This window comes from Salvelinus alpinus, chromosome 23 (genome assembly GCF_045679555.1).
Source record: "Salvelinus alpinus chromosome 23, SLU_Salpinus.1, whole genome shotgun sequence".
NCBI lineage: Eukaryota > Metazoa > Chordata > Actinopteri > Salmoniformes > Salmonidae > Salvelinus > Salvelinus alpinus.
In genome coordinates this window covers 38,991,787-39,012,682 of record NC_092108.1, presented here as the reverse complement: position 1 = coordinate 39,012,682, position 20,896 = coordinate 38,991,787, and the positions used below count along the sequence as shown (strand labels likewise).

The following is a 20,896-nucleotide window of genomic DNA, read 5'->3' as shown; positions in this document are numbered from 1 at the left end:
TAATGAATTTACGTTAACCCACGTCATACCCAGTGTTCTAGAATGTAAGTGTTTGGTTAGCCGACATCTATAACTTCTGTTCTTATTCCCGGTGTGACATAAAAAATGAAATAGTTCACGAAAGTTATGCACTGGGCCTTCACTAGTCCTGAATTAACGGACTGATATAGTCGTCTGTAGCACAGGCAACAAAAAGTTTTTCAAAAGAATTCTCAGTACCCCCACATCTTCCCACGGCTATGGAGTGGACACATTGTTTGCAGTGTTCACAAACTAGGCCTACGTTACACTTGTGAGAAAGAAGTTTGATTTATTACATAACATTTATGTATTTTTGTTTGGAGCACTCCATCTGTGCATGAGTCTAGTTCCTCTTGCTGCGTTTACACAGGCAGTCCAATTCTGATATTTTGCCCAATTATTGGCAAAAGAGCTGATCTAATTTGTCATAAGTATATGTATACAGTATACGTGACCTGCGCTCCTCATTTGGGAGTCCTAGCCTAGGGAGGTTACTATGAGTTGTGAGAAAAGTATTGAAAGTGTTCAATTTATTAACTGTGATGTTATTTCGGATATATACAAATGTATCAAAGTAAAGACGGATATGTAAATTGCCTTTTACATTGTAGAACCAGTTTATTGGTTTACAATTTGATAACGGTATGGTCATGTATGAGGCCAAGTAGGTCTATGGCATATTCACCATTGGATCACTAAGGCTGCGTTTACACAGCATCCCAATTTTGATATTTTTTTTCACTAATTGGTATTTTGACCAATCAGATAAATTCTGAAAAACATCTTGTGAAGAAATCTGATTGGTCATAAAATACCAATTAGTGGGGAAAAAATCATCAGAATTGGGCTGCCTGTGTAAACACAAGATCTGCAAATATTTTTTTATTTTAAAAAGATAGCACTTCAATCTGCCTTGAATTCTGTTGATTTCCTGCCCTTACAACTGCTATACATGGTCCCTATTTTATTGAGTTGGAGATATTAATATAAGCCGAAAAATGTGTCTTAACCTGCCATGTTTATGAGCCAAATCACATTTGCAGAGAAAGACAACTTATTTTGACAAGGAATGTTTTTAATCAAATTAAAATGACAATGTACCAATAGCAAAGTTTGCAGAAATACACTCCATATACGCCATACAGGCCTACTACTTAAAGTAATTTAAAACAAAACAATTGTCTCAACCCTGTCAACAACAGAGTCGTAAAAACAAGTCAGAAAAAAAGTGCTCAACCAGAGTCACTTCTGTTACAATCCAAATATGTATTCACATAAAACAAATGGATCTCCTGAATGACAACATTCATAAGACAGCCACTCATGAATCAATTAAGTGTACAGTAGGATATGTCCTCTTTTACAGCGTCAATCAAACAATAGATATCAATTAAATAACTGCATAAGAGAAAGAGAAAGCCATGATAAACAATCTCCTTGCACACAATTAAAATGATAATAAACCCATTTTGAAATCAAACAATTACATTGATTGAAACGAGATCATGTCTACAAATCCAATTGTTACAAAGAGGATTTTTACAGAGTGTCTCAGGGGTGGATTAGATTTTTTTCTTGTATTATTAAATGTTATTTAACGTGCATTTATAACAGAGACAATCGTGCACATTTCTCCAGCGGTTGAGGGGGTTAACCTCTTGTCTCCTGGGGTCAACTGGAAGGTCAGAAGGTCAAAGATGAAATGGCAGTGATCAACGTGGGCTCAGTGAATGGCAGTAGCCTTAGAGCTGAACATACTCAGGCTAAAGGGACTAGAAGGAGAGAGAGAGAGAGAGAGAAAGGGAGAGATCATACAGTTGAAGTCAGAAGTTTACATACACCTTAGGCAAGTACATTTAAACTCAGTTTTTCACAAGTCCTGACATTTAATCCTAGTAAAAATTCACTGTCTTAGGTCAGTTAGGATCACCACTTTATTTTAAGAATGTGAAATGTCAGAATAATAGTAGAGAGAAAGATTTATTTCAGCTTTTATTTCTTTCATCACATTCCCAGTGGGTCAGACGTTTACATACACTCAATTAGTATTTGGTAGCATTGCCTTTAAATTGTTTAACTTGGGTCTAACGTTTCAGGTAACCTTCCACAAGCTTCCCACAATAAGTTGGGTGCATTTTGGCACATTCCTCCTGACAGAGCTGGTGTAACTGAGTCAGGTTTGTAGGCCTCCTTGCTCACACATGCTTTTTCAGTTCTGCCCACAAATTTTCTATAGGATTGAGGTCAGGGCTTTGTGATGGCCACTCCAATACCTTGACTTTGTTATCCTTAAGCCATTTTGCCACAACTTTGGAAGTATGCTTGGGTTCATTGTCCATTTGGAAGACCCATTTGCGACCAAGCTTTAACTTCCTGACTGATGTCTTGAGATGTTGCTTCAATATATCCACATAATTTTCCTCCCTCATGATGCCATCTATTTTGTGAAGTGCACCAGTCCCTCCTGCAGCAAAGCGCCCCCACAACATGATGCTGCCACCCCCGTACTTCACGGTTGGGATGGTGTTCTTCGGCTTGCAAGCCTCCCACTTTTTCCTCCAAACATAACGATGGTCATTATAGCCAAACAGTTCTATTTTAGTTTCATCAGACCAGAGGACATTTCTCCAAAAAGTACAATCTTTGTCCCCATGTGCAGTTGCAAACTGTAGTCTGGCTTTTTTATGGCGGTTTTGGAGCAGTGGCTTCTTCCTTGCTTAGCGGCCTTTCAGGTTATGTCGATATAGGACTCGTTTTACTGTGGATATAGATACTTTTGTACCGGTTTCCTCCAGCATCTTCACAAGGTCCTTTGCTGTTGTTCTGGGATTGATTTGCACTTTTCGCACCAAAATACATTAATCTCTAGGAGACAGAACGCGTCTCCTTCCTGAGCGGTATGACGGCTGTGTGGTCCCATGGTGTTTATACTTATGTACTATTGTTTGTACAAATGAACGTGGTACCTTCAGGCGTTTGGAAATTGCTCCCACGGATGACCCAGACTTGTGGAGGTCTACAATTATTTTTCTGATGTCATGGCTGATTTCTTTTGATTTTCCCATGATGTCAAGCAAAGAGGCACTGAGTTTGAAGGTAGGACTTGAAATACATCCACAGGTAGACCTCCAATTGACTCAAATGATGTCATTTAGCCTATCAGAAGCTTCTAAAGCCATGACATCATTTTCTGGAATTTTCCAAGCTGATTAAAGGCACAGTCAACTTAGTGTAAACTTCTGACCCACTGGAATTGTGATACAGTGAATTATAAGTGAAGTAATCTGTCTGTAAACAATTTTTGGAAAAATTACTTGTGTCATGCACAAAGTAGATGTCCTAACCGACTTGCCAAAACTATAGTCTGTTTAGAAGAAATTTGTGGAGTGGTTGAAAAACTAGTTTTAATGACTCCAACCTAAGTGGTATGTAAACTTCCGACTTCAACTGTACATACCTGAACACATGAAGATGGCACAAAAACACACACATCACACACAGAAACTCACCTCTTAAGGTTACTAGCTGATGATGAGGAGCTTTGCACCAGCCTCTTGGGAGAAGAGGAGGAGGAGAAGGGGACAGGGACCTGAGATAACTTGGAACACTTGGGAGGGGTGATAGAGGTCTGACTGGTCTTTGTCAAATTCAACCTGGAGAAGGAGGGTAAAGCAAACAAGGTTTTATAACCATTTAAAAATACATTCAAAGTATAGCTCTAAAGATGAACGCAGGGTTATGTCTGTCGATGTACTATGCAAACAATGTCAACGAAGTATTGATGGATGTTTAACATTCACTTTCACACACCGCACGCACATACCGTGAAGTGGTGGCAGACCTGGATGAGCGACGGCCTTTCAAATCCCTGAGTTTATCTCCTTGGGTCAGACACTCCCTGTAGTTATTCTGCAGATGACAGAGAGAGGGCGACAAACCAAGACATGCAGTCGCAATCATTTCACATCCTAGCAAAATACCAGCCCTCAAGAGACTTAGACAGGGTAAGAACATTTCAGATTATAATGCAATGAATAAAACTGACCTGAATCATTATTGTACCTGACAGACAGTTCTATATGTAACACCACATGTGTCAAATACGGGCCGCATCCGGTAGGCAATCTTTCTATAATATTTGCCGCCTATTTAATGTTCTTTATTCTGCCCACTCAACTCTACAGCCAGAGGTTGTCATCTCTTATGCTGAAAAGGCTTTCGACCGGGGGTTGAGTGGGAATATCTATTTGCAGTACTAGAGAGATTTGGGTTTGGTCCGTCATTCCTTTCCTGGATTAAGATTTTGTACACGTCCCCAGTGGCTTCTGTTCGCACCAACAATGTTACCTCCAGCTACTTCCCTCTCCACAGAGGGCCAGGCAGGGTTGCTGTTTATCCGTATAGGGTAGGGTTGCTTATAGGTTGCTTATATCTGTATAAGCCTCTTGCTATTTCCGAGCGGGCGGAGGAGAGGATTAAGGGAATACTAAGGGGCAACATAACTCACAAGGTGTCCTTATATGCAGACAATCTTCTTTTATAAATCTCTAACCCTGTGGAGTCTATGCCCGCTCTCTTAGACATGCTACAAGATTTTGGGACATTCTCTGGTTATCAGCTAAACCTAACAAAAAGTGTGCTCCTCCCCATTAATCCGTTCGCAGAAGGAATTGGGTGTGCCAATTTCCCATTTAAGGTGCAGCATCAGGTCTTTACTTATTTGGGGATAAAGGTCACACGCTCATTTAAGGCTCTGTTTAAACATAACTTCAAAGCACTCCTGGAGCGCACTAAGCAGGATTTCATAAGGTGGTCGTCTCTTTCCATTTCATTAGCAGGTCGCATTAATTCTGTTAAGATGACTGTACTACCTAGGTTTTTGTACATATTCCAAATGATTGCCATTTCTCTGCCAAAGTCGATGTGCAAACAACTGGACAGCTACATTTCCAACTTCATTTGGAATAAGTCAAATCCACGAATGAGAAAGGTATATCTAGAGAGACCTAAGCCGGCAGGCTTTTTTACACTACTACTGGTCAGCAAATATATCTAAATGTGTTTATTGGGTTTCTACATTTGAAAACAAGGATCATCATGGAGTTACAGTCAAGCCGTCCAACTTCTCCGGTCTCGCTCCTGTGCTCCCCAATGCCCATGAACCTTGGCACCCATGTTTTGAACCCAATTGTTAAGAACTCCCTTAAAATCTGGTCCCAATTCCGAAGTCACTTTAGCCTTTAGCAAGCAAGTGGCTTCTCTCCATTAACATCTAATCATCTCTTCCCAGCGTCACAGATTGACACGGCATTCCAGGTCTGGTGTTTATTAGTGACCTATTTGTTGATAACACATTAGTCTCATTCGATACTCTGAGGGTTGACCATAACGTTCCCAATATCCACTTTTTTTTAGATACCTACAAACTCGCAGCTTTGCCAAAAAACAATTCCCTTCATTTCCACTTGAGCCTACTAAGTGTCCAGTCGAGAGGTGCTTAGATCTTAACCCTTATCTGAAGGGCACAATCTCCAGACTATACGACATAATACAGAACATTAATCTGCCTTCCTTTGCAAATACAAAATCTGCATGGGAGCAAGACATAGGTGGCGAGCTACCTGATGATATATGGCAACAAAGTATTGAGTGTATCCACACATCATCATTTTGCATACGGCATGGGCTTTTGCACTGTCTCCATTACTCAAATGACAGATTTGGAAAAATACACCCAAATGTTGACCAAGTGTTTGAGATGCCACCTGTCCAGCGACTGTGGGACATATGTTTTGGTCATGCCAATCTTTGAGTGGCTTCTGGGACCCCATTTGAGAGGCATTCTCATATATGTGTAATAAAACTGTTAGCACCAACCCGGTCCCTGCCATTTTTGGGGTACTTCCCCTAGACCAGAATGCTATCAAGCATCAGGCAAATGCGATAGCCACCCTCCTTTATGCAGTGGGTTAAGGAGGTGAGGTCATCTCTGCCTCTGGATAAGGTTAGGTACACTGTGCATGGGTCCCAACAATAGTTTGACTTAACCTGGTCCCCATTAACACAATACGTGGAAAGTATTTTACTTATTGTAACTTGCATAGTTTGGTAAGCGGTCATGTCTGTTCTAGTGGCCATTTGTGCTGATAAGAATTTTTATATAACTTTTTTTCCCATTGTTTTTGTTTCTATTACTGTTTGTTTCTGTTTTTCTGTCCTATTTAACTTACTTTTATAGATGCCTTGGTGGGTGGTTAGATGCCTTGGTGGGTGGTTAGGAGGGAGGGAGGGTGTGGAGGGAGGGAGGAAGGAAGTGGAGGGAGGGATGGGAGAATGAGGAGTTGGGGTTGTACTGTTTTTGGTGTTATATCTGAAAGTCTATAAATAAAGTTAAAAAGTAAAACATACAAACAGGGATGGGGGTAACGGATTAGATGTAATCCGTTACATGTAACAGATTACAAAAAAACGAACTAATATGTTACATTACCAGCAAAAATATAGTAATCAGATTACAGATAATTTTGAAAAACTAGATGATTACTTCTAGGATTCCTTTAAAATTCAGAAAGGATGTTTGCATACGTTTTTTTGACACCTTTTTGTTTTCTCAATGACATTCAAATCAGCATTGAAAGAAGACTCAAGTTTACATTTGTTCCGCCTGAGCGAATCTGACCACAAGTCAGAGACCACTATGATGACACACCAAATGCGTTTGATGGATCTCGGGAAAAGAGCAGGAATAGGCTTTTGAAGGCTATTGTCCAAGCTATGTCTTCCAATGGAGTGACTGCTGTCGGCAATCAAAGATTATCCAACTTGAATAAATGCTTGGAGGTAAGAACGACTGCAGTGCTGTAGCCTACGGGCGATTCGGATATCACTTATTATCTAAACTGAACAAAAATATAAAATGCAACATGCAAAAATCTCAAAGCTTTTACTGAGTTCATATAAGGAAATGAGTCAACTGAAATAAATTAATTTACGCCCTAATCTATGGATTTCACATGACTGGGAATACAGATACATTATGCATCTGTTGGTCACAGATACCTTATAAAAATGGTAGGGGTGTGAATCGGAAACCAGTCAGTATCTGGTGTCAACACCATTTACCTCATGCAGCGCAACACATCTCCTTTGCATAGAGTTGATCAGGCTGTTAATTGTGGTATGTGGAATGTTTTTTGTCCCATGCCTCTTCAATGGCTGTGTGAAGTTGCTGGATATTGGCAGGACCTGGAACACGCTGTGATACACGTCGATCCAGGGCATCCAAAACATGCTCAATGGCAATGTTCCTCTTAGCTGCATACATGCGTGGGCGCTCAGCTCCCCTCAGCCCGCGCAAAGAAGCACTAGATTGAACTTCGCTCAACTCAACTTTCCAGAGTTTTCCCCTTTAGTTAACACTATCAATGTTTCGCTCTACTGTGGCAATATTAGCCACATTCAATGTAACATACCGTAACAAAACAAACAATGAAGACATAGTATGCTAAATTAACTTTGCTAGAGATTGTCTTGTAGGTAGAGTGCATTGGAGTAGGATTATATTGCATTGACAGGCATGAATCAGGCCTGTACTCTACACAGACCGGTGCGCCATAACCAATCAGAGCTGCAGTAGGCCTCTATGTAAATAGCCATTGCCATATATAGATCTGTGCCATTCACTTTGAACTGGACTACGTTTAGGCTACAGTGTGAGTGGTTGTGACTCGCAGTGGCGGTTCTAGCTTGTATGGCTCCCTAGGCGAACCCCCCCCATTATATCCTTTTAAGTTATCCTTTTTAGATAAAACTATACTAAATATAATCACGTCACCAAATAACTGATTAAAACACACTATTTTTCAAAGAAGGCCTACAGTAGCCTCAGCAGCACTCTGTAGGGTAGCACCATGGTGTAGCCGGAGGACAGCTAGCTTCCGTCCTCTTCATGATCAGGGTGTCTATTCATTCCGCCGATTCTGTTGAAAAAACGCTTCTTAAATGGAAGCAAACGGAACAAAACGGGGATAAACTTACCAGAATTTGTCCAATAGAAACTTGTCTCTCGACCTGTGTGCACCTATTCAGTTGAAGGTTTACATACACTTAGGTTGGAGTCATTAACAAGAAATTTGTAGATTGGTTGAAAAACGAGTTTTAACAAACTATAGTTTTGGCAAGTCGGTTAGGACACCTACTTTGCGTGTGACACAAGTCATTTTTCCAACAATTGTTTACAGACAGATTATTTCACTTATAACTCACTGTATCACAATTCCAGTGGGTCAGAAGTTTTACACTAAGTTGACTGTGCCTTTAAACAGCTTGGAAAATTCCATAAAATGATGTCATGGCTTTAGAAGTTTCTGATAGGCTAAATGACATAATTTGAGTCAATTGGAGGTGTACCTGTGGATGCATTTTAAGTCCTACCTTCAAATTCAGTGCCTCTTTGCCTGACATCATGGGAAAATCAAAAGAAATCAGCCAAGACCTCAGAAAAAAGATTGTAGACCTCCACAAGTCTGGTTCATCCATGGGAGCAATTTCCAAACGTCTGAAGGTACCACATTCATCTGTACAAACAATAGTACGCAAGTATAAACACCATGGGACCATGCAGCCGTCATACCGCTCAGTAAGGAGACGAGTTCTGTCTCCTAGAGATGAATGTACTTTGGTGCGAAAAGTGCAAATCAATCCCAGAACAACAGCAAAGGACCTTGTGAAGATGGTGGAGAAAACAGGTACAAAAGTATCTATATCCACAGTAAAACGAGTCCTATATCGACATAACCTGAAAGGCCGCTCAGCAAGGAAGAAGCTACTGCTCCAAAACTGCCATAAAAAAAAGCCAGTCTACGGTTTGCAACTGCACATGGGGACAAAGATCGTACTTTTTGGAGAAATGTCCTCTGGTCTGATGAAACAAAAATAGAACTGTTTGGCCATAATGACCATCGTTATGTTTGGAGGAAAAAGTGGGAGGCTTGCAAGCCGAAGAACACCATCCCAACCGTGAAGCACGGTGGTGGCAGCATCATGTTGTGGGGGTGCTTTGCTGCAGGAGGGTCTGGTGCACTTCACAAAATAGATGGCATCATGAGGGAGGAAAATTATGTGGGTATATTGAGGCAACATCTCAAGACATCAGTCAGGAAGTTAATGCTTGGTCACAAATGGGTTTTCCAAATGAACAATGACCCCAAGCATACTTCCAAAGTTGTGGCAAAATGGCTTAAGGACAACAAAGTCAAGGTATTGAAGTGGCCATCACAAAGCCCTGACCTCAATCCCATAGAACATTTGTGGGCAGAACTGAAAAAGCGTGTGCGAGCAAGGAGGCCTACAAACCTGACTCAGTTACACCAACTCTGTCAGGAGGAATGGGCCAAAATGCACTCAATTTATTGTGGAAAGCTTGTGGAAGGCTAACCGAAACGTTTGACCCAAGTTAAACAATTTAAAGGCAATGCTACCAAATACTAATTGAGTGTATGTAAACTTCTGACCCACTGGGAATGTGATGAAAGAAATAAAAGCTTAAATAAATCACTCTCTAATATTATTCTGATATTTCACATTCTTAAAATAAAGTGGTGATCCTAACTGACCTAAGAGTGAATTTTTACTAGGACTAAATGTCAGTAATTGTGAAAATCTGAGTTTAAATGTATTTGGCTAAGGTGTATGTAAACTTCCGACTTCAACTGTACGTTGTAAACTTTCATCCATGGCTGTTCACAATTGTATGTATATTTTAACACAATAATGGTTGAATTGAAGAATTTTAAGCTGCTTATTAATCATTGTTTTTGTGACCAGGGGTGTATTCCTCAGGAAATATGTTTACCGTTTAAGAACCAAACTGAAGCAAACAGAGTAAAATAAGAGTTTCTATCAGAAAATTCAGGTAGGTCCCTTCCCGATTTGTTTCGTTTTGTAACAGAATCGGCATAATTAATATGACCCAGTGGACAGCCAGTAAACTCCCCTGTGGTATTGTGCTCCGTACTGTCAAAAAATAGTTTCATTTAATAAGACCATGAGTGGGGATTTTATTGCTCAATCGATTGCCAATACATAGACCTAACGGACAAATGCTCAAACTCTCAAACTCGCACACTTTTGATAGACTCAAACAGCTGCAAATTATCAAAATATCAGTGTCACCAACAAAAACGTAAACAATAGGCCTCTATAGCAAATGCAGCATATGGCATACATTTTTCACATGCAAAAAGACAGCAATGGGTTAGAAGAAGCCTACATAACCAATCCATTAAGTAAAATCCAACATCCATTTATGACCAGCTATGTAAACTCTAACAATGATTTATCCTGCAATGGATGCTGTTCAATTGGTAATATTGACTTATGTCTTCTTCTAATGCCTCTTAAGCAGGTTGACGTTTATTGGGATGAGTCTTGTCCTTGAGGCAGAACTGAGAGATTTCCACTAGATGGGCCAGCTGCAGAACACAAATTGTCTATATTGTAAAAATGTATGAAAACCAAAAATACAATTTGGTCTTAATTTAAGGTTAGGGTTAGGCACTAGGGGTTAGCAGTGTGGTTAATGTTAGGGTTAAGGTTAGGTTTAAAATCAGATTGTATAACTTTGTGGCTACTGTATGCCATCTAGTGACCACTCTGCAGAGCTGCCTCCAGGACAAGATGCATAACGAAAATGCTCTTAAAGGGAAAGTAATCAGATCATGTTACTGAGTTTGGGTAATCCCAAAATTACGTTACTGATTACAATTTTGGACAGGTAACTAACGGATCACATTTAGAAAGTAACCTACCCAACCCTGCATACAAAGAACTATTGCCAAAGTCACTCACCTCATCCAGGCTGAAGGACTTATAAAGAATGGTGTTGATTGACAGGTCGTCCATGCTGGAGACGAGGCAAGTCACTTCCTGGTCCAGCTTTGGCCGCTGGCGACGCTGCTGCTGCTTCTGTTTGCTGCGGTGCATGTCACCCTGCACCCACATACTGTGCTGCTTACTAAAGAGAGAGATAAGGAGTCAGGAGGAGAAAAATATTCAACTGTACCAAACTTCCACAGATATAAGAGGCAGATTATAAACAAAAATGTATTAAATTGTTTTCCTCCTCAATCTACACACAATACCGCATAATGACAAAGCGAAAATAGGTTTTTAGAAATACCTTATTTACATAAGTATTCAGAACCTTTGCTATGAGACTCGAGCTCAGGTGCATCCTGTTTCCATTGATCATCTTTGAGATGTTTCTACAACCTGATTGGAGTCCACCTGTGGTAAATTCAATTGATTGGACATGATTTGGAAAGGCACACACCTGTCTATATAAGGTCCCACAGTTGACAGTGCATGTCAAGCCATGAGGTTGAAGGAATTGTCTATAGAGCTCCGAGACAGGATTGTGTCGAGGCACATATCTGGGGAAGGGTACCAAAAAATGTCTACAGCATTGAAGGTCCCCATCAGCATTGAAGGTCTCCATAATTCTTAAATAGAAGAAGTTTGGAACCACCAAGACTCTTGCTAGAGCTGGCCGCCTGGCCAAACTGAGCAATCGGGGGAGAAGGGCCTTGGTCAGGGAGGTGACCAAGAACCCGATGGTCACTGACAGAGTTCCTCTGTGGGGATGGGAGAACTCTCCAGAAGGACAACCATCTCTGCAGCACTCCACCAATCAGGCATTTATGGTAGAGTGGCCAGACGGAAGCCACTCCTCAGTAAAAGGCACATGACAGCCCGCTTGCGTTTGGCAAAAGGCACCTAAAAGACTCTCAGACCATGAGAAACAAGATTCTCTGTTCTGTTGAAACCAAGATTAAACTCCTTTAACTGAATGCCAAGTGTCACATCTGGAGGAAACCTGGCACAATCCCCACGGTGAAGCATGGTGGTGGCAGCATTACGCTGTGGGAATGTTTTTCGGCGGCAGGGACTGGGAGACTAGTCATGATCGAGTAAAAGATGAACGTAGCAAAGCACAGAGAGATCCTTGATGAAAACTTTCTCCAGAGTGCTCAGGACCTCAGACTGTGGCGAAGGATCACCTTCCAACAGGACAACGACCCTAAGCACACAGCCAAGACTACGCAGGAGTGGCTACGGGACAAGTCTCTGAATGTCCTGGAGTGGCCCAGACTTAAACCCGATCGAACATCTCTGGAGACCTGAAAATAGCTGTGCAGCGAAGCTCCCCATCCAACCTGACAGGGCTTGAGAGGATCTGGAGAAGAATGGGAGAAACTCTCCAAATACAGGTGTGCCAAGCTTGTAGCGTCATACCCAAGAATACTCAAGGCTGTAATTGCTGCCAAAGGTGCTTCAACAAAGTACTGAGTCTGAATACTTTTGTAAATGTGATATGTCCATTTTTGCTTTGTCATTATGGGGTATTGTGTGTAGATTGATGAGAAAAAAAAACAATTAAATCCATTTTAGATTAAGGCTGTAACATAACAAAATTTGGAAAAAGTCAAGGGGTCTGAATACTTTCTGAATGCACTGTATCTTTCACTGGGTCTTAGTGTGAAATATTGGGGTTTATTCCTTACTCTTCTAGAAAGTCCTGCTGAGGTCCGATGATGGATCCAGGCCTGCAGATCCTGATCCAGGCGATGGCGTCAGCCGCTGTGAAACGATAGTGCTTCATCAGGTAACAACCTATCAGAGTCCCCGTACGACCCAGACCCGCTGTGAATGGACAGAGGGGAAGAGTGGGCAGAAAAGAGTGAGTGAAGAGAAAAGACAGTTCTTTATGAGTGTCACACACCTATCTTTGTGCTTGTTTTCACCACCCTCCAGGTGTCGGTGATCTTCCCCATTATCCCCAGTGTACTTATACCTGTGTTCTCCGTTTGTCTTTTGCCGTTTGTCTTATACCTGTTGTTTGTTTGTTTTGTTTCGTCAAGCCTACCAGCATTTTGTCCCGTGCTCCTGCCTGTCTCTAGTTCCTGTTTTCTAGCGTTCCCGGTTTTGACCATACTTCCTGCCCTGACCCTGAGCATGCCTGTCGTTCTGTACCTTGCCATACCACCCTGGATTACTGACCTCTGCCTGCCCTGAGCCTGCCTTCCGTTCTGTACCTTTCGGACTCTGCACTGGAGTACTGACCTCTGCCTGCCCTTGAGCTGTCGTTTGCCTGCCCTCCCTGTTTTTGTAATAAACTTTTGTTACTTCGAAACAGTCTGCATCTGGGTCTTCTCCTGAGCCTTGACATAGAGAGTACATTTTACATTTAAGTCATTTAGCAGACGCTCTTATCCAGAGCGACTTACAAATTGGAAAGTTCATACATATTCATCCTGGTCCCCCCGTGGGGAATGAACCCACAACCCTGGCGTTGCAAGCGCCATGCTCTACCAACTGAGCCACACGGGACCAGTAATGGTGAGAGAGGAGTAAGCCTACTGTTGATATGTCAACCTATTGCTGCCCTCTAATGATGAGTCTCTGTTTCACTGCATGCTGGAGTCCAACACTGAATAATGATCTTATTTGCTACTGAACAGACAGCAGAGCTAAGTATGACGTACATGATGGCTTTATGAACTCATTAATACACACACAAAGCCTCTCACCCTTGCAGTGGACAGCCACAGCGCCCTCGGTGCTCTCACACACGTGGAGGAAGCGTCGTGTGATGAGGTCACTGGGCGTGGTTCCATCCACGAAGAACAGGTCGTGGTGCTCGAAGCCGCCGTCAGTGAACCGCCGTCCGTCGTAGATCTTCCTGTTGAGCCGCACCACGGCGGTTACATGATGCTCCTGGAAATACGGGAAGTAGGCCTCTGGAGCATGGAGAGGGTATCCTGTGAGGGGGGGGGGGGGGGGGACAGGGTTGGGGTCAGTGCCATTATAGTGGAGGTTGATATGAAGGACAGTCATTTGGGGCGGCAGATAACCTAGTGGTTAGAGTGTTGGACTAGTAACCGAAAGGTCACAAGATCAAATCCCCAAGCTGACAAGGTAAAGAAATCTGTCATTCTGCCCCTGAACAAGGCAGTTAACCCACTGTTCCTAGGCCGTCATTGAAAATAAGAATTTGTTCTTAACCTGACTTGCCTAGTTAAATAAATGTAGGTATTCTGTACTATCAACTGCCATTCCATTTACTGTGACATGACAAGCGTTGTAATTGTCTCTTAAAACCATGAACTATGAAAAACATGTAGCGAGGAAAAGTCACCATTCTCTATCTTGCTTCTTGGGTGAGGTCCACTAAAGGCCAAAATCTTCCCAGGAATAATCCAGTTCATGTCTCCATTCTCCACCCGCTCGTAATGCTCATACTCTTCCACATCAAATATCTCAAAGTTGAAGAATCCATATTGCAGGGCCTACGGATGTAAAGAAAAGCACACATGGTGGTATTGAATCAAACCTGACGTTAATTGTTGTTCACAAGAAGACCAGTACTTAGGAGCCACTTACATACACTGTAGAGTCATTACTATAGACATATCCTTGCAGTCACAAGGACCTGTGTCAACGTGGGGCCAGGAGAAATTGCCACTCTTCCTCATCTTCTCTTTTTCTCTTATTGATTACGCACTCCATTGCACAACCCTTCTGGTCTTCACATCTCGCTGGCACTTGATTGGTTAACCAATCCATTAACTGGATATAGTCCACACACCAGGTTGCGTGGGAAGAATTGAGTCCCTGACTAAAAGGCTAGGGTGAGCACCAGCGCACAGAGCAGGATCGCATCCAGGCGAGCAACATTTTGAAATGCTCAGATAGAAATGTTTTGCAGAGAACTCAGCTGAGTCCATATTCTACATAGTTGAGAATCATGTCTATTCTAGATACTATATTTCTATCTGAGCGGAACATTCTGTAGTGAACCCATGATGTAACCCTTCCTCCATGTTGATACATGCTAACCATGTTTCTCCCCCTGTGAGCATAATTGGACTAAAAGATTAACACTGCGAACAAGACAGAGAGAGGAAGGGGGAAAGAGGGAGAAATTGAGAAAGAAAATGGATTCCTGAGGCCATTTAACCTGTCAATGGGTCCTTTCAAACTCATAAAAAGGCTGGGTAATATGTTGTAACATTTTTAAATGCTACACCATTGTAAATGCCGTAACTGTTAATACATGATGGAATACTCATTTGTTAAGCGTATGTACTACTTGTAAAAAGTGTATTCATGCTTATTACTGACAGTTATTATAACTAATATCAAGTATTGGAAGACACCAAATACCCATGACAAGAGGGACAGAGTCTAATGATAAATCCTTATTATAGTAAATACCAACCCAAGGCTCAAATGAAAATAAACAATGCATTTTTACCTTGCGTATTCCTTGTAAACAGTCTAGGATGGTCAAATTGTATGTGCATTCTCCGAGAGCAGCATCCCTAAAAGAGAAGGACAAATGGTGAGTTCATTTCACATTTGGAGACTATTGTTGGCTGTGCATCACAGTGAGTTGAAATGGCCTAACCATCCTGTTGAACATGAAATGGTTGTCACTTCAACAGCTAACCTCATGATAAGCTTTTCCAACGATATTTACTCAACATACACCCAAACGGTGACAGTGTAATTTGGAATGGTGTTGGGTCATCCTGTGATGTCAGGATGATGGGGTTACAATGTGGCATTGAGTCATCAGGAATCTAGAAGGTTCTGCAGAGATTTTGCATCATTCATCCACATTCTCACCTCAACTCATTTCTAACTGTATGTGCACGCAAGTATTTATGTGTGTGCCAGAGTCATTTCTGTCAGTGGCACAGCCCGGCTAAACTGGGATTTGCGGCATATCGGAGTCTAATGCGAGCACATTTATACCAGTTATAGAAAAGAAACAAATATTCTCCTTTGTTCAGCAGTACGCTATTTCAACATTATCAGTGACAAACATTAGGCAGTTAGGCATAAAGGCATTCGGCATGAAGTTTGGCAGTATTCGTATATGAACCATTCACGCAGGGTGTTATGTACACAGCATTAGCCTACCAACCTCTAAATTTAAGATTGGGCGATAGAGTAACTGAATAGTTAACTGGAGAGGTGTTTTGTTTGTTTACCTGAAAGGCAGATATGCGGTATTGTTTCCTGAGATGAGGGTCCTGTAGGCCTCCTCTGGGCTTCTCTTCAAATAGATCACCTGAAACAGTCGTGTGCATGCGTGCGTGTGCATTAGTGACAATAAGAGACTACGACAATTACATAATAAAGACAAGAAGATGAACACTCACAGAATAGGCACCAATAAGTACTGCAGCATTGGCCCTCTTCCTCTGGTCATAGCTGGTGTAGTGAATCACCCTCTTTCTGGAATGAGTGAAGGACTGAAAGAAACCAGACTGTCAACATTACAAATCATAAGGTGTTTGTTAAACGGCTTCTATGTTTGGTTTTATAGGAAAGATTGTGTTGAAAATTACACTGCAGTTACACAGTAATAGGAGCAACTTAATGGAAAGGGTTATCAAAAGGGTAAAGTAAAGTGCATATTGAGGTAACCCCCTTGGAGTAATGGTAATGTATCTGTGTCTTACCTTGAGCTTCTTGTTCAGTTTACAGCAGTACCTGTACAGCATGCCCAGATTCAGGGGTCCAAAGTCAGCATAGAAGCTGAGACACAAGCCCGAGAGAGCAAATATAAATGATGTATCTAAAGTAATAGCATAACTATTACTCTTCAGTGGAAGGTAATATTATGTAGGCCTGAATACTGTAAATTAACAATTACAGAATAAGGTACATGTAATACACATTTTTTGATTTAGAAATCAGGTTTTAAATCCAATTTTACACATGGTAACTGGTTGCCATTAGGCCTAGGCCTACTGATTATTGGTTAGCCTAAATCCAGAGGCAACACAGGTTTTATCTATGTGAGCTACAGTGTCCTGAGTGACTCCCGAGTGAAGCAGCGTTCTAAGGCACTGCATCTCAGTGCTTAGAAGTATCACTACAGACCCTGGTTCGATTCTGGGCTGTATCACAACTGGCTGTGATTGGGAGTCCAAAAGGGCAGCGCAGAATTGGCCCAGCGTAGTCCGGGTTAGGGTTTGGCCAGGGTAAGAATTTGTTCTTAACTGACTTTCCTAGTTAAATAAAAGGTCAAATAAAACATTTAAGAAGTTAGGAACCACCAAGACTTTTCCTAGAGCTGGTCGCCCGGCCAAACTCAGCAATCGGGGGAGAAGGGCCTTGATCAGGGAGGTGACCAAGAACCCGATGGTCACTCTGACAGAGCTCCAGAGTTCGTCTGTGGAGATGGGAGAACCTTCCAGAAGGACAACCATCTCTGCAGCATTCCACCAATCAGGCCTTTATGGTAAGAGTGGCCAGACGAAAGCCACTCCTCAGTAAAAGGCACATGACAGCCCGCTTGGAGTTTGCCACAAGGCAAGGACTCTGACCATGGGAAACAAGATTCTCTGGTCTGGAGAAACCAAGATTGAACTCTGTGGCCTGAATGCCAAGCGTCACGAGGAAACCTGGCACCATCCCTACGGTGAAGCATGGTGCTGGCAGCATCATGCTGTGGGGATGATTTTCAGCGGCAGGGACTGGGAGACTAGTCAGGATCGATGGAAAGATGAACGGAGCAAAGTACAGAGAGATCCTTGATGAAAACTTGCTCCAGAGCGCTCTGGACCTCAGACTGGGGCAAAGGTTCACCTTCCAACAGGACCATGACCCTAAGCACACAGCCAAGACAACGCAAGAGTGGCTTCAGGACAAGTCTCAATGTCCTTAGTGGCCCAGCCAGAGCCCGGACTTGTACCCAATCGAACATCTCTGGAGAGAGCTGAACATAGCGGTGCAGCGACGCTCCCCATCCAACGACGCTCCCCATCCAACCTGACAGAGCTTGAGAGGATCTGCAGAAAAGAATGGTAGAAACTCCCAAAATACAGGTGTGCCAAGCTTGTTGCGTCATACCCAAGAAGATTCGAGGTTGTAATCACTGACAAAGGTGCTTCAACAAAGTACGGAGTAAAGGACCTGAATACAAGTTTTTGTAATACCTGTTTTTCCATTTTTAATACATTTGCTAACATTTAAAAAAAACTGGTTTTGCTTTGTCGTTATGGGGTATTGTGTGTAGATTGATGAGGAAATTTTTTTATTTAATCAATTTTAGAATAAGGCTGTAACGTAACAAAATGTGGAAAAAGTGAAGGGGTCTGAATACTTTCTGAATGCACTGTAAACCCCTGGAGATTGCTAAACGGCATTGGATTGGTACCCGTGCTTTGGTCAGATTACATGAAAATAGTGCTGATTGGCCACACACACCTCTTGTTAAGGTCAACGGCATCATGAACTTTATCCAGTACCAGGACAGCTCTGTCTCCGGACATGATACCCATTGAAAACCTGTGGTTTGAATTGAAGAGGGTAGTCCATACAACAGGCCTACTTACTTCTCATAGAGAAATTCATCATCTGTGCTGAAGTAGTGAGTGTTTGCTGTAGTTTTCGGTTTGGTTCTAAGGGTTGCAAAATACAACCGGTCTGTAAGAGAATGAAGACAATGTAAAACAAGGGCAAAGAGATAACAACAATAAGAATATTTAATTTCCCACGCCCAGTGACCCACATTAGTGGTTCTTAAACTCTTTCCATTTCCCGAGGCTTAGCCTTCTTTGTTTCTTCCAAAACATCAAACATTCATTAACACCCAAAATATAAAGTTACTCTTCCATTCAAATGTGAGTCCATGTAGGCCTATGTTTTGGCTGGTGCAATCAAATTTCCGTTCTGGGAGATTAATAAAGTACTAACGTCACTAGAAACTGAACAAACAATGCTCATAGAAACTAACTACACGAATGAAAATCATTGATTCCACATACAAATTAGTTGAACAGCTGTTAAATCACGTTCTAAACGTTTGTGGGCGAAAGCAATCTAATGATGTGCCTGACCAACACTGTCCACGAACTCTGGCGCAATAAGTGGCTGTTATTCAAGCCAAGTTGCGCAACTACTTCTATTTTTGTTACCTTTGATGAACTCGGACGCTCCAAGTAGTACATATTCATCTGCCATTTCATTCGTCGTTGTTAAAATCTCAAAATTATATAGGGTCCTTCAACCGATGAATTGGAGATGGAGGGCGCAGATTGTTGGTGCAAAATAAGTTATTTATACGCGCCCCATTTTGAATTAAACTACAACACACAATACGAAATATTCCTCTTGATTGTCTTATATTGACGAACTAGTGAAGAGTCAATAAAACATATGTTTCTTCTCAACACATCCGAAAACAATGTCGAAGACAAAAGGGATGAAGAGAAGAACAAATGTGATCATATCCAACTTGGGACAACTCTCCTCACTTGTCAGCACGGCTTCAAGTTCTTCCCTAGAATTTAGATTGGATTGTGTTCTATATTCCAATTTAGGTTGTTCTTCAACTAAACGTTTCAATTGAAGTTGGCTGAAAAATCCAGTTTGTCCGAGACGCATCTAAAGTAACTAAATGCCTAACCTCAACACAGGGCACGTCGCTATGGTTTAGTTGAGTCAGGGCCAATCAGCATTTAATAGGAGGTGGCTCTGACCTAAGAAGTAAATCCCCTGTCAAGTGTCTGGGCTGCGCAGTAATGCTTATTCGTCTAGCCTAGCCTAGTACAGTTAGTGTCACATCTTTTACGCATAAGGATTCAAGAATGTTCTTTGTGGATTTGTGTGTCATATTTCAGTTGTTATTTTACATTCTTAAGTTTACTTTTCCACTTTAAGTCTTATAATAGTCATCTTGCTATCTTTTTTCAGTCAGTTTTAGTTTTGATATGTCTGTATTAAAAGTACATAGACCTAACTGTAGGTCTGTAAAAACTGTAAAACAGTCACTTTTACAGTGTGGTTAACATTGAAGTGATGTAAGGTGCAAGACACCAACACAAACGGCACACTCATCTTGGTGTGTGTGCTTGGCATTCCCTGCGGCATGTGATGCAGTCCTTTAACCAACTATATCTTCCCACCTGACTACCATTAGGCCTTGCTACCTCTCCATAGCAGGACGTGCCACTGAAGTGTTTAAAACCCCGACACTAATTGGCCCCAGTACATCACTGGGGCCAAGCTTCCTGCCATCCAGGACCTCTATACCAGGCGGTGTCAGAGGAAGGCCTTAAAAATTGTCAAAGACTCCAGCCACCCTCGTCATAGACTGTTCTCTCTGCTACCGCATGGCAAGCGGTACCGGAGCGCCAAGTCTAGTTCCAAGAGGCTTCTAAACAGCTTCTACCCCCAAGACATAAGACTCCTGAACATCTAGTCAAATGGCTACCCAGACTATTTGCAGTGCCCCCCCCCCCCCTCATTACACCACTGCTACTCTCTGTTGTCATCTATGCATAGTCACTTTAATAACTCTACCTACATGTACATACAGTACTACCTCAAATAACCGGTGCCCCCGCATACTGACTCTGTATCATTACCCCCCTGTATATTGTCTCACTATTGTTATTTCACTGCTGCGCTTTAATTACTTATAACTTTTATCTCTTATTCTTATCTGTATTTTTTTTAAACTGAATTGTTGGTTAGGGGCTCGTAAGTAAGCATTTCACTGTAAGGTCTACACCTGTTGTATTCAGCGCATGTGACTAATACGATTTGATTTGATTTGAATAGCTGATAGGCAGTGGAGAGGCCAGATGCGTCACTGCGCACAAAATAACAGTCAAGACATGAGACACGCAGCTCAAAAAGCTCTGCTGTTGATCTTGTTTCGGCCATACAAATTTAATTTACTGTAGAACGGATTCCCCTCTTCACATTTCTCAAAATATTTAATTAATATGAATCAATTATTTTTGAAAGATTATTATACACTAACTAAATAATGTTCTTCACCATTGTAGTA

At 41.8% G+C, this 20,896-nt stretch overlaps 1 protein-coding gene across 1 annotated transcript; it reads right to left on the bottom strand.

The window, feature by feature from the left end:
• Positions 1–1,078: 1,078 nt before the first annotated feature.
• On the bottom strand, positions 1,079–19,526 carry LOC139550942 (dual specificity protein phosphatase CDC14AB-like). Its single transcript, XM_071362236.1, has 13 exons — positions 19,017–19,526; positions 18,435–18,525; positions 16,554–16,629; positions 16,251–16,343; positions 16,080–16,159; positions 15,338–15,404; positions 14,219–14,369; positions 13,611–13,841; positions 12,585–12,723; positions 10,870–11,035; positions 3,845–3,930; positions 3,531–3,674; positions 1,079–1,793 (listed from the first exon to the last, which is right to left on the bottom strand). The coding sequence occupies exons 1-13, from the start codon at positions 19,060–19,062 to the stop codon at positions 1,745–1,747; spliced, it is 1,419 nt and encodes a 472-aa protein (XP_071218337.1). The 5' UTR covers positions 19,063–19,526; the 3' UTR covers positions 1,079–1,744.
• Positions 19,527–20,896: the final 1,370 nt, after the last annotated feature.